The sequence below is a fragment of the Copadichromis virginalis genome, linkage group LG19, assembly GCF_057382275.1.
Source record: "Copadichromis virginalis isolate Kocher_CV1m ecotype Utaka linkage group LG19, C_Virginalis_male_GT1.1, whole genome shotgun sequence".
Lineage (NCBI taxonomy): Eukaryota > Metazoa > Chordata > Actinopteri > Cichliformes > Cichlidae > Copadichromis > Copadichromis virginalis.
In genome coordinates this window covers 33,005,718-33,021,905 of record NC_140636.1, presented here as the reverse complement: position 1 = coordinate 33,021,905, position 16,188 = coordinate 33,005,718, and the positions used below count along the sequence as shown (strand labels likewise).

General features: G+C 42.2%; 2 protein-coding genes across 3 annotated transcripts; both read right to left on the bottom strand.

Moving 5' to 3' along the window:
* Positions 1 to 436: 436 nt before the first annotated feature.
* On the bottom strand, positions 437 to 6,869 carry plk4 (polo-like kinase 4 (Drosophila)). The gene is made up of 15 exons (XM_085442644.1): positions 6,651 to 6,869; positions 5,692 to 5,787; positions 5,349 to 5,444; positions 4,657 to 4,771; positions 3,557 to 4,532; positions 3,393 to 3,481; positions 2,996 to 3,312; positions 2,786 to 2,890; positions 2,567 to 2,669; positions 2,316 to 2,465; positions 2,001 to 2,229; positions 1,793 to 1,895; positions 1,408 to 1,545; positions 1,213 to 1,319; positions 437 to 844 (listed from the first exon to the last, which is right to left on the bottom strand). The coding sequence occupies exons 1-15, from the start codon at positions 6,678 to 6,680 to the stop codon at positions 733 to 735; spliced, it is 2,766 nt and encodes a 921-aa protein (XP_085298770.1). The 5' UTR covers positions 6,681 to 6,869; the 3' UTR covers positions 437 to 732.
* A 613-nt stretch (positions 6,870 to 7,482) lies between these two features.
* hspa4l (heat shock protein 4 like) lies at positions 7,483 to 16,152 on the bottom strand. Of its 2 annotated transcripts, none has more exons than XM_085441194.1 (19): positions 15,741 to 16,152; positions 14,737 to 14,794; positions 14,500 to 14,640; positions 14,232 to 14,354; positions 14,042 to 14,141; positions 13,814 to 13,947; positions 13,481 to 13,725; positions 13,312 to 13,388; positions 13,069 to 13,220; positions 12,832 to 12,938; positions 11,667 to 11,800; positions 11,106 to 11,302; positions 10,739 to 10,813; positions 10,243 to 10,386; positions 9,895 to 10,020; positions 9,682 to 9,789; positions 9,044 to 9,163; positions 8,448 to 8,609; positions 7,483 to 8,358 (listed from the first exon to the last, which is right to left on the bottom strand). In XM_085441194.1, the coding sequence occupies exons 1-19, from the start codon at positions 15,845 to 15,847 to the stop codon at positions 8,167 to 8,169; spliced, it is 2,502 nt and encodes an 833-aa protein (XP_085297320.1). In that variant the 5' UTR covers positions 15,848 to 16,152; the 3' UTR covers positions 7,483 to 8,166. The 2 variants fall into 2 exon arrangements, with proteins under 2 accessions (XP_085297320.1, XP_085297321.1); XM_085441195.1 differs by lacking the exon at positions 15,741 to 16,152 and adding an exon at positions 15,562 to 15,713.
* Between the last annotated feature and the right edge of the window lie 36 nt (positions 16,153 to 16,188).

Here is a 16,188-nt window from a genome sequence, read left to right as displayed (position 1 = left end):
TTTGAATGATGCAAGAATAACGAGTTAGTAAGAGGTCTTGGTGAATACCATTTATGTTTAACCGCTAGCAGGACTCCACGTACATCGACTGAAATAATTAGCACCACATTTCCAAAAGGAGCTCGTCTGGATGCAAATATTTGAGCACCAAAGAAATCGGTATTTACTTTTCTTCCTGTACCATGTGAATTATCAGGGCTCTAAAACTTCAGGTCCACTGATTTTAAGTGACAGACTTTACTTTGAGTAACTAACCTCATTTTTCTCCTTTAGATATAAAGAGAGGTAACTGCCAGCTAAGTTTCAGTTATATTACCATAACTATGCTTATGAATTCTCTATTACTGAAACCATAAACTGGCTATAAATACTTTAATTTCTTTTCTACACAGTTCTGTCATAATACGGAGTGCAAAGAGAAGACTGCAAAAGAAAGTGCAGCGATCCTCCACCCGGCCTCCAGATGTTTTATTGTTTCAGCGTGTATCGGTCGCACATTTCATAGTAGTAGGAAACAGTAAAAAAAACAAGACACACAAACACTAAGTTTTCCAACAGGGCTAATGTAGACACTATACAAAATAGCTGCTTATTAAAATAAAAATATATCTTTTCATAATCTCAGTCTTCTGTACATGTAAAAACAACACAAATAGAAGATATTTACAAGAAGAGAAATGACGGTTTCTAATGCTACTTCCAGCTTTTTGACAGGCCTCTATACACAAGGTGTTAATGGGACTGCAGGTGACGCGCTGCCGGGCTCGCCAACAGGCCGAGAATGGTCGAGAGACAGTGAAGCTTTTCCTTAACGTGCTCGGGCAACTTCTCGTTCTCCTTATACCTGCAGAGAACACACCACTTCTTACTTTTTGTGCCATACAAATACACTGCAGCTTCTTCTGTGTGGAAAGCTGGCCAAAGATCCAGCAAATAACAAGCTCTGTATTTTTATTCTCGGGCTACTTTGTCCTCCACTCTGCGTCTGTTACAGCACTCAGTTCATCAACTGTGTGAAACAAGCCCTTCAGCTCCATTTCCATTATCTTTAAGAAAACTTTCTTCTGATTGGCTGCCACATGCAAACAAAAGATGTGAACAGCAGGTGGATGGGGCTTCTGAAATGGCCATATTAAAAACTTCTACTCTCACAAAAGTTTTTAAAACATCTCTTAAAGGGAACACAGAAGACATTTCTAATGTATTTCATACCTGGTGATCTTCCCTTCTGGACACGTGTAGGTGATGCAGGAAACTCCTGCCTGAACCACCAGCTGAGAACCATCGTTGAACTGCACCCAAACCTCTCCACTCGTCAGCTACAGATACAAACAAACAAGGATTTGGTTTTTGTCAAAGTGTCAATTCACATTCCCAGTCTTAAAATATTAATTAGTCATCTATTACCTGGGACGCCCATCCAACATTTGGCACAAATATCGACTTGACCACCTTTCCTGTGCTCTGGATGAGGTCCTGTCGCACTGGGGAGCTTTTCTTACTCAGGCTGGCTGTGGTGAAGTCAGACCCATCATAGGAAATCATCTAGAAATAAATCAGTAAAAATCAAATGCAGATCTCATCACGGCCTGCACACCCACACATGACTCCAGGTGCTGTTTTTATGTTTTGATTTTTTCACTATTAGTCTTCTGGTTGTACTGTGGAAAGAATCCGTCTGCCTGAAACCAGTGAACACTGCATACACGACATGTTTTTGCCTGAGACGTCTCAGCGTCTGGCGTGGAAATCCACATTATTCTTCATTTTATCCTGTAATGTCAGAACTTACCGAAGGAGTGATTTGTGGAGGTTTAGGAGGTGATGCTGTATCTGGAGGAACCGGGTGCGAGGGCGCAGACGATGAGCCTGGAGCGTCTGAGCTGACGGGTCTCCTGGGAAGTAAAAGAAAACAAACATTTGTCACGCAAGACGAGAAATATAACAAAAAAAAAAAAGAAAGGAAAGCTGTCACGAGGTGGCCAGAATTTTCCTGTCACCTGCCAATCATTATGGGGAAGAAAGGGACGTCCTTGGTGCTGCGCTGCTCCTCTGCAGTGATGGCGGCCTCGAGAGATAAACACATGGCGTGGCCCTCGTCCGACAGCTCCACATACCTCCGGCACTCGGGGCTCAGGCCGCTCAGCCCCGCCTCGCCCTTCACAGTGTACGACTTCCCGCTCTTCTCCACCACTCGCACAAGTTCGGATGTCTTGTGGGTCTTTGCGCCTGCACGATGCAGTTATTACACGTTAATTTAGACTCATCAGCTCAGCCACCTCATTACTGACGTTCAGCAAACACCTCGGACTCACCATCATAAAAGCAAACTTCCAGGTCCGCGTTAGGAGAGTTCTCCATCAGCATGACCTTGGCATACTTGGTGTAAAGGGTCACTTTAGGAGTCTTGGATTTAACAAGCTGAACAAACTTGGAGGCATACTGGTACTTTTTCCAGTATTTCTCTGTGACAAAAAAAAGAAAGAAAAAAAAAAAGCTCAATTACAATTTTATTTCACTTTTTTTTAATCTGATATTAATGGGTGGGATGCATCCGTCAGAATACCTGGAAGATCCTCGTAGCTACAAATGAGAATATCTTCTGGAGGAGCTGGCGGGCAGTCCAGCACAGGAAAACCTTTTCCACCATTAGGCTGGTATATCGTCACCTACAGCAGATGGTCATAATAAGCCACAACTTACAAGACTGAAGATTTTTTTCAAACATGGAAAGATTTATTAAGTAACTGCATGATAAATGCTGATTGCCCTACAGAAACTGTACCATTGAGCCATCACAGGAAATCCGGAGGACTTCTTTGACTCTTTCTTGACCACTCTGACATTTTAACAGCTCCATACAAACTTCACCCGTGTCCAAAATGCTCACCTGGATAGAAGACAAGAAAAAAGATGAGATATCTAAAAATATATCCACTGTTCACACATAGAAATTTAAAAAAAAAAAGGAAAAAAAAAAAGATTAAAATCTTACAACAGCATTTTTGGTCTTCTGTCTGATCGGCTTCAGTCGGGAGGCGCACAGAGGCGGGATTACGTCTCTCAGCGTTTTCTTCGGCTTATCTGTACTGGGTTTGGTTGAAGAGAGCTTTAACTCTCTGTCAGGAGGAGGTTGGAACTCTAATCCAGGGATGTTCTCCCTGTATGAGTCGGAGTTGGAAAGAAGCTGGTGGTGCAGGTTGGAGTGAAGGTTCGCGCCTCGGCTCATGGGCTTATCTGACCAGGAGTTGTGAACACCTAAAGGTCCTCTACTGCTGTGGGCGCTGCTATCTGCGGACCTCTGTCCAGAGGCTGAGAAAGAAAGCAAAACTTTTGGAAAACTTTGTAGTCATGATTAAAACAACCAAAAGAGCACAAAAGTGTTATTTTACCTTCAGTGTTGAGCCAATTAGAAACTCCCTCTAAGTCCTGAAATTGCAAATTTGGTGGAAGTGCGGTCTCTGTGGAAAAATACCCAGAACTGAAATAGAGAGTGTCATCTGTTAGTCTCAATAACCTGAGAGAAAAAAAGATTATCAACAGACTGACTGCTTACTTTGCTGGCTGCTTGACAGGTGGAGATGGGAGTCTTCCGTGCTCTGAAAACGGGTGTGGAGTGGAGGACACGGGGAAGACTGGGCGTCCTATACCAGCCAGAGTCTCCTCTGAGTGGCATCGCCCCAGCTCAGCATGAGTTGAACCTGTTGAAGTGGACATGGGACGGTCTGAAGAGTGAGCCCTCCTCAGGTAGCGAGAATGAGGCTCTCCGCTTTCTACACCATGAGCCGCCCTGCTCCTGCCCTCTCTGTTGAACCTTTCCAGCGGATGCTGCTGCTGCCACTGGTCTCCATCCTCAAAACAGGCACTGTTGGGCTGGCGTGGAAGGCTTGGGATGGGTGCCATGCGATTAGGCAGAGCAGAGCCTATCATGTGCTTGGTTCGCTTCTGGAGGCGACTGCCGCTGCTGGCAGAGGTGGAGGAGGTGTAGGCTGTGGAGATGGTGGCAATGCCACTGTCAATGGACCCGTCATCCCCAAGCCCCAGCTCTTTGGTCCTGACCAGCAGGCTCTGGGTCATGAATGGGTGGTCCAGTACTGCAGAGAGGCTGGGTCGCTGGGCGGGGTCTTTCTGCAGCAGCTGATAAATTAGGTCCTGAGCCTCCAGAGAAACATGGGTAGGCATCTCATAGTCCCCGAGAACCACTTTGGACAAAGTGTGCTTGACCGTGTCTGTGTCAAATGGAGGGCGACCCATCAGGAAAGCATAGAACATGCATCCCAGTGACCAAACATCTGATTCCAGCCCGTGGGCGCTGCGAGTGGCCACCTCTGGGGAGATGTAGTTTGGTGTGCCACACATGGTGAAGTGCTTTTCATTTGGGAGTTTGAGCTGAGTGGCCAGGCCAAAGTCTGCTATCTTAATGTTCATGTTGCTGGTCAGCAGAAGATTGGACAAAGTCAGGTCTCTGTGCAAGATCCCATGAGTATGTAAATAAAGCATCCCTTTCACTGTTTGGTCCATGAAATGTCTCGCTGTGGGGCGAAAATAAAGTTGTTGTTGGGGTTTGTTTTTGGGGTTTTTTACAGTAGTAGCAACTCACAAAGCTGACAACACAACTCATATTTAGGCTTCTAAACAAAAACACATGTGCCTGACCTTCATCTTCAGAGAAAGGCATCTTTCGCTCTTTGAGGTACCGACTCATCTCTCCATTGTGGCACATCTCCAACACTAAATACACATAGTTGCTGTCCTCAAAGTAGTTGTAAAGCTTTTACAAAAACAAAAGACATAACAATATGATTCATTTACCATCGTCTCAAAATATGGAAACATTGAGAAAGAACAAAATATAGAATATATCTGACTGGATTTTAAAATGATTGTACTACTGTGGTCCTGAAAGCTGTGTCAGTGGGACCACCACTGCCTGCTTTCCTGGTTAATCTTTAAAGCTGAAGATTAGCCAGACTACTGATTAAGTGAAGTGGAAACAAATCGGTGGCGCGCCTACACAAAGTACTATCAAGGACGCCCTGTATAACCATGACAACAATACAGAAAGCTGATATATGCATCATCAAACACAACAGTCCCACAAAGACACAGGAATCCCTACAGCTACAGCACTGGTGTTAACTTTAACTGTAAATCTCACACTAAGCAAGCATTCACACGTTTCAAATTATTAAAGTGCATCATTAAACTGTGTGTGATGCATAAAAAAACAGAAAATGTATATTGTATAGATACACTACAGGAGAAGGCAAATTTAAATAAACAGCAGGGTTGGTGTTGTGTATCAAGCACTTCATGGCAAGAAATCATCTGTGGCTTGTCAGCGTTACCTCCAGTATGGAAGGATGCTTCAGTCGGCAGTGAATCTCCACCTCGTTCCTCACACGTTGGACCATGCCGGCTTTGTGCATTGCTTTTTTGTCAATCTGCAGATGGGAACAACAGAGATAATTATACGCCTGCCACTCATCGGCTCAGCGTGGCATGTTGTACAGTTTGGTTTGATCCTAATAATCAGTTTCCCACCCACAATGGCAACGAAACACTGAGAGCTCATCTGTGGGGCGGGTCAAGAGACCACAAGAACCCCACGGGAGGCAACATATGTCATAACCCAGTAGTTCCAAGTTTACAATTTTACAGCATCACTGATAAAGATGTAGATTATCTCACCGTTTTGATGGCAACCTCCAGACCAGTCTTCACCGATTTGGCCCGGTAAACACACGCAAAGGAGCCCTTCCCGAGCAGAGTGAGGACCTTGAAGTCCTGCGTGCACAAAAAGAGAAGTTGTACAAACAACGCATCTGCAGGAAAATGTGAGCATGATTTCATTTTTAAGTTTAAATCCCACGGGAAGCGAGAGCTTTAAAAGCAAACACCTCGATCCTCGACTCCTGATCATAACAAAAACCTCCTTTCTCATCTCTGCTAGCATGGGAGTCAGCAGTCAGGTTGTTAAAGCCATGGCGAAGAACTTGGTCAAACATCCTTCCCGTAACCTGCGACCTGCTGGATTGTTCTCTACAACCACCAACGACTCCACACGGGAGAAATCCACCCACAACAAACGTTAACTGTCAAACAAGCCACTAACACCTGACGCCGTCATATGGCCAACCAAAACCTTTAATTATCCCGGGTCTCTTCCCGCTAATGAGGACCCACTTGTAGCCGTTTCCAAGCAGCATGACGGGTCCCAAACTGACGCGACACAACAATGTCTGTCCTGGGGGAGCATGGTTACACACCCGCAGAGACGATGTTGACATTTTCTACTACATTAACTACTACTAGTACTACTAAATAATAATAACAACAATAATAATAAGTAGAAGAAGAATACATTTAGGCAATCGTAAAGAGCGATATCTTTACGACACGTGAAACAAGCTAAAAACGAAAAACTGAACTATCGCCTTAGTAATTGATGTTAAGTAGTATAATATTTAGCTATGACTAAATAAAAGTTTAACATATCCCCATTATATTAAGCAAACAGTGTTTTTTTTCCTTCTCAGTGCGATATTGTTTAGCTAACTTGTAACTCCAGCCTTTGACTTGACACGAGAACAAGCCATCAGTCCGAGTGGACGCTAGCTTGTGGGCGTTAGCCCAACAAAAGCACTCACCTCAATTTTATCTCCGATCGAAACACTCATCGTGGCGGCTTTTCGCCTCGCAGACGCGTGCAGGTTTGTAATAATGTTCCCCGATAGGCAGAGTGCATGGATAGCCGCTACAGGAGTCCTCACACGACAAATAAATGTTGTTCTCGCGTTCCCCTCCAAAACTTTGCCATATCTTCCATTTTGAAAATATCCGCCCGTTACTCCGTGGCTACGTCACACCCCGCGTCACTTGACAACATTAAGCTTTGTCACGCCTCCTCCAAGCGCCCCGTGTCTGCGATGGAGTTACATGAAGCTTCAATGATCTACATTTAATTTAATATCAGTGGTCGTCCAGACACAGGAACTGCATATATGGAATCAGCTACTACTTTTAAAATTATAAATTTAAATGATACGTGTATTATTAAAGAAAATGTTATCTAATCGTGAATTAATCCAGTAACTTTCTTTTAATTTTTTAAATCAGCTTTAATCACAGGACTCGACCTCTCATTTGTCTTGGTTTGCTGACAAAGAAAGTTTGTTTTAAAACAAAAATGGAGAACCATAATGTGCAGTAAAGGCAAAACATTCCTCACAGTAAGAGGATCCTGGGTTTAAAGTAACCTGAGGTAGTTTCTCCCTGGACTCATGTTCAGTCTGCGGGATCTGGTTTCTTAGGCCATCTATAAACATTACAGGTTAATGCATGTTTAAGAGTAAATGACTGCTACAAATGACTTTCAATATATATATATATATATTGAAACTTTCCATATCACATCTGAAAACATAAGTACAGCACAGATGGCCACTTTCTTCTGAAAATCAATCATTTCACACGTACAAATTAGTCTTGCAGACAAATGCGTTTATTTTTTCCCCCACCTTCAATTAAATATGGAAAAATGCAAGAAAAAAAAAAAAAGGAAATAGGCAACCAATCACTAAAGGAAACTTGGTATATGAGCATTTCCATTGTAACACTAGAATGTGTTCTCTATGTACATGTCTATGCTGGCTGCTTTTGTTTACTAAAATAATATTTACAGTTTGTAGACACGGACATATCTCTTCGAACTCGTTGAATACAAATATAATTTGTATTATTGTATACTAACTAAAAGGTTTGCACTAGCAGTGGCATGGACAGCACTGTCTATTTCTCTTATGGGTGATATTGGACACTTAAGAGACACGTGGAATGCAAAACACAAAGCGTACCTTCCTGTGAGATACGAAGGAATCGGTTTTACGACAGACTCATATTTTCATCTATTGTGGCATTCTTTAATTTTTTTAGTATGGCAAACCTTTGAGAGACTAAAGCACACCAGTGTCACACGTAAGGATGAAAACAAAAAACCTCAAATGGTAAAATCCAATGGGAGAGGACACAAAAAAAACAGATCCACATAAGTGGTTGATGAGGACTGAGAAATGTTCCCAGGTGTTGATTTTTCTGCGCCTGTCTAGATGCCGTGTGACGGTAAACGCGTTGATGGTTGCGGAGTCTGCGCGTCGGACACAGATCTCAGTCCACCTCCATCTCTTTTGTGCCCGGCTTCGTCTGCTGGCTCCCCTTTGCTTCCCTCTTTCCTTCCGCTCCTCCCTGCTTAGCCGTCGGGCCGTTGTGAGCTCCGCTGGTTTGGTCGTTCACCTCGGGGGCCTCCTCCACTGTGGGCTTTGGCCTGTTGATCACTGGATTACATATGTCCTCCAGCTCCTGGAGAAGAAGCAAGCAAAGGAGAATCAGAAGATGTCATTCTCACTAAAGGAAGAAGATTATTAGATCTTAAAAAGCGGATCACACACCTGGATTTTAGCGATCATGTCTGCTACTTTGACAACTGGGTCTTGAGTTAAAGCAAGTTTACTCTGCGCATTCATCTTGCTGTTCATCCAGCCCATGCTTTCAGTCACACACTTCTCCACAGTGCTCATTTCCTCTGCACTCAAATGAAGGAATCGCTCGTCCTGGGAAAGAGTTTTTGACGAAGAAAACCTTTAGCAGGTCTAAAATGTATCTCTTTTAAAACAAAGTCATCCTATTATATTTTTCCCATAACAAAATACACTTTAAACTATATAAGCTAAAATACGAAAATAATTTAAACACTTAGAATACAAGATCAAGGATATAAACATAGTAAGACACCATCAACATATTCTCTCAGTAAAATATAAAAATAAATGGTTATTTTGTCACATACCTCAAGTATCAGTTACAGACTGTATTTCTTATAAGTGTCAAGTCATCTATGTGTACATGTCTTATCACGCTTCCTGTTCGCATAACACAGTATTTGTAACGCACTGCACAAAACATGCAGTTCCAAACACAAATCCTACTTCTGTCTTTTTCCTGTAAAGGAGTAATGGAAGAACATCACAGTCAGAAGAGGGCTTACCTTCTGTTTGTAGGAATCTACAAACTTCATGTAGAGTTGCAGTTTCTTTCCCAGTTCCTCAAATGCTCTCGGCCTGTCCTCATGCTCCCTGTGCCGGTCCTGAATGGGCTGGCCCAACCTCTGGAGAATAAAAAAAATTTGCGTTAACATTGAAAGCTACTACCACTTTAAAATATTCTTACATCTTTACTCTTTATTCAACGTAACTTTTAGAAAGTTCCAAATCACAGCATAAATTACAATCTATAAGATTATATAATGAATGAATGAAACATGAACATAAAGCAACAATTCTGGGTAAAGTGCCACTGAGATTTATAAAATCAAAGGTTTATTTAAGCAAGTAATCATTAAGGAAAATATGCGTGCTAAGTAGTAGCTGTGGCTCAGGAGATATATAGCAGGTCATCTACTAATCATAAGGCTGGTGGTTGTATGAATGGGTGAATGAGACATGTTGTATGAGCGAGTGCTCAAGCAGAGTAGCAAAGCGCTATATTAGAACCGGTTTATTTACTTATGTAACAAAATGGAAAATTTACATCGAATCAAATTACTAAAAGTTAGCATTTGGGGCATAAATATTTTTTTGTATGCAGTAGTCTGCAAAATCTTTCTTGTAATAAATGTAAACATACCATAAGTGCATCTAGCTTCTCCTCATAGACTTGTTTGGGTTGGTCTTCCCCATCCTCATAGAGCCACTTCTCTGTGTCCTCCAGCATCAGCGTCAGCCGGTTGCTGTCCTGTTATTAACAAACATGAAATGTTTATACAGATCAGTTCTTCATACATCGTCTCAGATATAATAGTCGTTTACCGCTATAATAGATGCAAAAAGTACTACTTACCTCCTCAGTGATGTACTTTTCATAAATCCCACAAAGTTTGTCCCGCAGATCATACACATACTCCTCCACAGCATTCTTTGCGTCGTTCAGCTCTTTCACAAGTTTGTCCTGGATAATCATCTGACGCTATGATGAAAAAATTAAAATGAATGAATAAAAATAAAAAAAGTTACGGATGATTCAACCAAGGCGATACGATATTACAGTATGACATTTCTGAATAAAACCTGTGCTTGTCCTGATTTCTGTCATAAATATATTACAACAGTAGATGTTCATACATAGATATAAAATTCCTTGTATCAGAGCATGACTCGGCTTTTTCTAAAGGCCACCTGCAACACTCACCTCATACTCCACAAAGTTAGAAAGGACGTCACTGTCAAGCTGTCGAATGTTGTTGATCACAATGGGAAGATCGATACTCTTCACCTTGACTTTGGGCTTGCTTCCTCCTGCTGCTGGGTCCTGCTTCTCACCAGCTGCTCCCTCCTAAATTTGGAAACCAGAGAACACAATGAGGCCTTTTTGGATTTCCAAACATGGGGCACCTTGCCAAAATAATCATCTATTTTTTTTTTTTTAGACTAATTAATACTGCATGAGTCCATCTAATTGTAGCACAGATGCATCAATGAGCAGCGCTGACATGAATTCAGCAGCTCGCATACAGAATCTGTGACAATACATGAATTACTTAATACTTAATTTAATTGAAAGCATGTCTCAACAATATCAGTATCAGGGTTCTGCTTGTCTTATTATCAATACAGTCTGATATGAGCAAGAACAAACAATAAAAACATGCAGTTTTAAAGCATCCTTAAATCGCAGCCTGACTAACCTTACTGCTGGAACTGGCATCCTCATTCTGCGGCTCCCCTTGGGTTTGGCCTTCCTGATCCACCTGCATTTTGATCTGAGACACATACATAATTATTTTAACGAAGATTTAAGTCAGGTGTCACAGCATTAGATATTTTTCATTGCATATAAAAGATCAATTAATGATAGTATCTTTCAAAAAACTACAAAAAAGCTGATTTTTAAGTGGCGGAAATCCACTGATAAACAATAAGGAACATAAACTTTATGAGAATAGTACCCATTCTATCCAATAGCTGTTGTGCTTTAACTCTGAACGGCTCAAAGAAACTGACCAGCTGACATCTGTGGCATCACAAGAGTGACTGTGGCAACAATAATCCTACCTGCTCCTCTGCTCTGCTCTCATTCTGCACCACTGGCTCTGTATCAGTTTGCATGTCCTCGCCCTCTCCTTTCTGCTTCTCAATCAGAGAAGCGCCGGACACGCTGAAGATGCCGTGGATGTTGACGCGCACTTTGACTTTGACTTTAGAGCTGTCACCATCTGGCTGGGGAACCACATTCTGTACTGAAAAAAAGCCTGGAAGCAGATGGAAAGAGGAGGACCTCAACATGTTCTTGTGACAGGAAACTGGCAGTTGCATAGAAAAAAAAAAAAAAGATATCCCACTTGAGAAAACACACCCACCCACCACATGGTGATACACATACAGTACAGATAATTATGATGTTCGGCTGAGTCACACGAGAACCTGCTTCCCTTACTCCTAATTGCCATCCAATTTGTTGGGCCAGCTACTTAGCGCACCTACATTAGCCGCCTCTTTCTGCATACTTGTGCAGCTGGTTAAAGGAACCTGATACATGCATACATGCAATGTCTATGTAAAACCAAGTAAGGACTGATCACTTTGATGCTAATAGAGCAGAATTAGCACCATTACCTATCCTGTGGTCGGAGTAGGGCAGTTCTTGAGGGTTGCTGTAAAAGGCTTCAAGGTCGAAGGGTTCCCTCTTGTGGAAGGTAATCACTTTGGAAAAAGGAGCAGCATGATTCTTACTGAACACCTCGCACTCTCTGTAGCACAAATTAGCCAAAAAAAAAGAAGCAAAGTCAGGCAATGGAAAGTAATCACAGTCAGCAGATACTGTGTCCTAGAGCTGACTCGTCTATTTGGAGGAGCAAAAAGCAGTAAGTATACATACAGTAGCCTCCATAATGTTTGAGACAAAGACACAGTTTTTGTGTTTTGTGCACCACCACAGTGGATTGTAAATCAGTCAATATGTAATTGAAGTGCAGACTTTTAGTCTTTAGTAATGAAAAAGGTCACTAGATTAATGCCCATATAATCAACTCTTATCTAGACCTCTTAGGTATTTATTATATTTTCGATTAAAGTACTGTGCAAAAGTCTTGAGCTACCCCTCATGTTTTTAAAAGTGGTCTTAAGCAATAGTTCTTCAGGCTTTCTGAAGGTCTTTCAAAGTTCTTCTTTGGACACTGGCTGCTTTTTCCCTCAATTTCAGTTCAGTCACTGACAATTTTCAGAATGTTTTTATTTACTGAACCAGTTACACTGACCTATGAATCACTCTAGCATGAAAACACCACCTAACTCAGGTGACGAATCGATGCTGTATCTACACATAACAGACAACTTAGCAAAGGACCAGTTTTAAATGGTATTTTTAGGCACTTTGTTACCATCAGAATGGTGTGCAGGGTGTCCTTAAAAAAAATCTGAGAATAAAGTGACAAGTGGAGCGCAGGAGAAAAAGGTGACAGGCCTAAAAACCATCTACAGAAGAGGAAAAGTCATGTCCTTTCCAAGTCCCCTCATCTTTACTGAAATGAACTAAACTGCTGAACCTATTTCCATTTTTTTCACCTTCACCTTGCATTTATATTTTTTTACAAAATATAAAGAATTGAAAGTTAAAGATTGAATTGAAAGCGGTTCAAGATTTTTGCACAGTACTGTAGGTTAGGACTACCCTATAAACAGGGTAGAAATACATATATTTATGTATACATAAACCAGTTTTTGTCCTCCAGACACATAATCACAAAAAACACTGTCTCTTGTAGAGTGGTGCTATCTTTACCCCAATCCATCCTCTGTGGGTGATTTCCAGCGCATAGTAATCGGGAAAGGAACCACATCAGTGATAGAGAATTCCCGAACCTTAAATGCTGGTGACAAAATTGCGCACTACACAGACACATACGCACAAGCAAAACCACAAAGACGAACACATATTTACTCCATTTTATCACTACTATTTTTTTTCATATTACATTGGAAAGAAATACTGGGTGTTAATATCTGAGGATCTTCCAACCTGCAGTGCACAGCCTCTTGCTACAGCTTCGTCTGCATTGAGGGTGGTGCTTATGTCTTTGCAGAAGAACTTGGCGATCCTCTCTTTGATAGCCGGGATCCTTGTGGCTCCTCCAACTATCTCCACTGCACAGATATCATCCCGACTCAACTCTGCCAGACAAAACATACACATTCCTGAGCAGATTCTTCCTTTGTTTAACATTAATATCAATTAATGAATTAATAACTCTAAGGGGCGTACTTGATTGTTCAAGGGCCGATTTCAATGGAATCTCAACTCTCATGAGATACTGAGCACACATCTCTTCAAAGTGTAACCTGGAGGATTTAAACATTGGAAAAAAACAATTTAGATATCCACATTAAGTGTGCTTATTGAGATGAAAAAAAAACAACAAATAGGTTTTTACCTGTTCATCCTGCTGGAAACATCAATGTCATTCATGAAGCACTCTATGTTTAGAGGCAGGTCGGAGGAGTTGGCACTCATGAGCTTCTTCAGTTTCTCGCACTCCTGGTATAGCCGCAGCACAGCCCTCGGGTTGTCCCTCACGTTGAGCTTGTACTTGCCCTTAAACTCCTCGCAGAAGTAATCTACCAATGCCTCATCAAAATTACGCCCTCCAAGGTATGGATCAAATGCTGTGGCAAGAACCTGACGCACCAGATTGATACAGAGTTTAGAATTTAAGAACAAAAGAGCAGATGCAGCTGGAGGACGAGAAGGAAGGCAAAAGGCTAACCTTGAGTTTGCCTTTGTGGAAGGCAGTGATAGACACCTGGAATGACGAATGCCCCATGTCCACAAATACCACGTTTCTCGGCCTCTCTTCTGGTGTAGGAAGGTCTTGCTTGTAGATCCCATAAGCCAAAGCCACTGTTCATAGACAAGACATTTATTTTCAACCCTTACGTTCCATGTTTGACTATGGCCACTTCATAAAGTTACTAATGTATCCAAGAACACCGACCTGCAGTGGTGTCATTAATTAGCCGCAAGCAATTCAGCCCTGCAATCTGAGTTGCATCGAACACCGACCGCCTTTCAGCATCTGTGAAAAAACTTGGGACCTGTAAAGCAGAGTACAAATCTTAATGTTCTCCTCAAAACCGCGTTCTGAATTACACCGACAAGTCTTGTGCACCGTTTTCATCACTCACAGAGATGACACAATCCACCACCGGCTTCTTCAGGGCGCTCTCTGACGTCTCCTTCAGCTTGGTGAGCAGCATCCCCGTGATCTGCTCAACTGTGAACACTTTATCCTCGTCCAAGTAACGCACCTAGGAACACTCAAGCATTTAGGGAGACCCGAAGCAAATTAAAAACCAAAAGGGTGAAGGTGATCGGTTGCTTGGAAGTTGATGGAAAAAGCAAAGATGGGGGGAAAAAAATGGGAAGTGGTGAAAAAGATGTAAAGTACTTTACCTTAATTCCAGTGGTTCCATTGGCCAGCTTATGCAAGCTGTAAGGCAGTTTAGGTCTTTCTGCTTGGATAAATGGGTCATCGAATGCTCTGCCGTGGAACTTTTTGAAGCCATGGACTGTATTTTTGAAGTTTGTTATAATCTGAAAGAAAGGAAATACTTAGCAAAGATTAAAAAAAGACAACTGTTTGAAGATGTAATGTGTCTGCCAAAAATAAAATTTCATGGATGATCTTACTTGACTTTTGGCTGCATTTCCAATCATGCGATTTTTGGAGGCCAAAGACACACAGGCCCTTAATGGGAAACAAACAGAAGTAATCCTGTTAACAGATGTGGCGTACGAAGAAGAACTGCAATTTCGATGGCTGCCAACTGAAATGTTGAGCATTGCCATGAGGGATAGTTCACGGGGGAGAGTGTCTGAACAAGAACTACAAACTAGGGCAGTGAGACATAGCAGATCACCTTGAAAATTAAGCTTTTTCTATCCAAAATAAAGAGAGAAAAAACAGGAAAATCGTTGTGTTTAATGACAAAGACCAACGCTTCTCCTCACACAAGGATTCATTTCACATTGGCTAGCAGTGACAAGTCACTCCCTAGCTTCACCTTGCCACAGAAAAATATCCTCATGCACTTAAAGGTGCAATGCTCCTCTCAGTCTCCTTTCCACGGATGCTGCAGCAAATTCAGTTTACAGAAACGGAGACCCACTTGGAGATGATTTGTTTCAGTCCGCCAAGTTGATTCCTTACATTCACCCTGGGATTTAATCCTCTGTCACTTCTGATCAAGCACTTGCATGCGTTAAAGATGCAGTTTGTAGACGGGCCTTAACTGACGCATTATCGTTATACCATGTCAAAACCTATTCGTTATCCTTTGATGTCTGTACAGTATGCAAACACTTTAAAACGCATATTAAACAAAATAACATGTACAATACAAGTAGGTTAACTGAGTCAGCTTGTCGTGCACTGCGCAGCTCGGTGGTGATAGCCAGGAGACATCTCAACTACCTACAAAAATAAACTGTTATTTAAAAAAGACCTATAATAACCTGCTGTGACGGGAAATGAACTAAGGCCGCATCACTACCGCCGCCACCATCCCTGCTGCCTTCCTGTGCATCACACCGCTCAGTCAGTGCGCCTCCAGTTGCAAACATTGCGTAACAAACTCACAGGCAGACCACACTTACACGGCGATGATGTCTGTCAATATTTCGGCTATACTTACGGCGTGCATCTGTCACTGTATTCATTGGCAATGGTTTCAATGCCACCGCTCCTGGCCACAGCGATGTAACAATTTTGGAAACCCACATCAATGCCTACCACTGACATATTGAGCGCTCTTAAATTCACCCAAGTTATCCTCCGCAAATGACCGCACTCACACCTAGGAGGAAGGGGGAAAAATAACACACAATGGCGGTCTGTTCCTAATTTTAAATTTATTTAAGCGTGTCGTCCGCTCTGAAAATATACGACACGGCTAGCCGAGCGTGCACTAACTGAATTACTAGCTGTTATGTAAGTAAAGCTGTTTATAGCAAACTCATTCAGTGTAATCCCAGAGAGCAATGATGTCCAGAGCGGATTCTCCCACTCCCAGGCAGCCCTAACATCACCCAGCGGCTCCGACTGACTGTATCTCCTCGGACCCGCCCACGTACGCCTGTGAT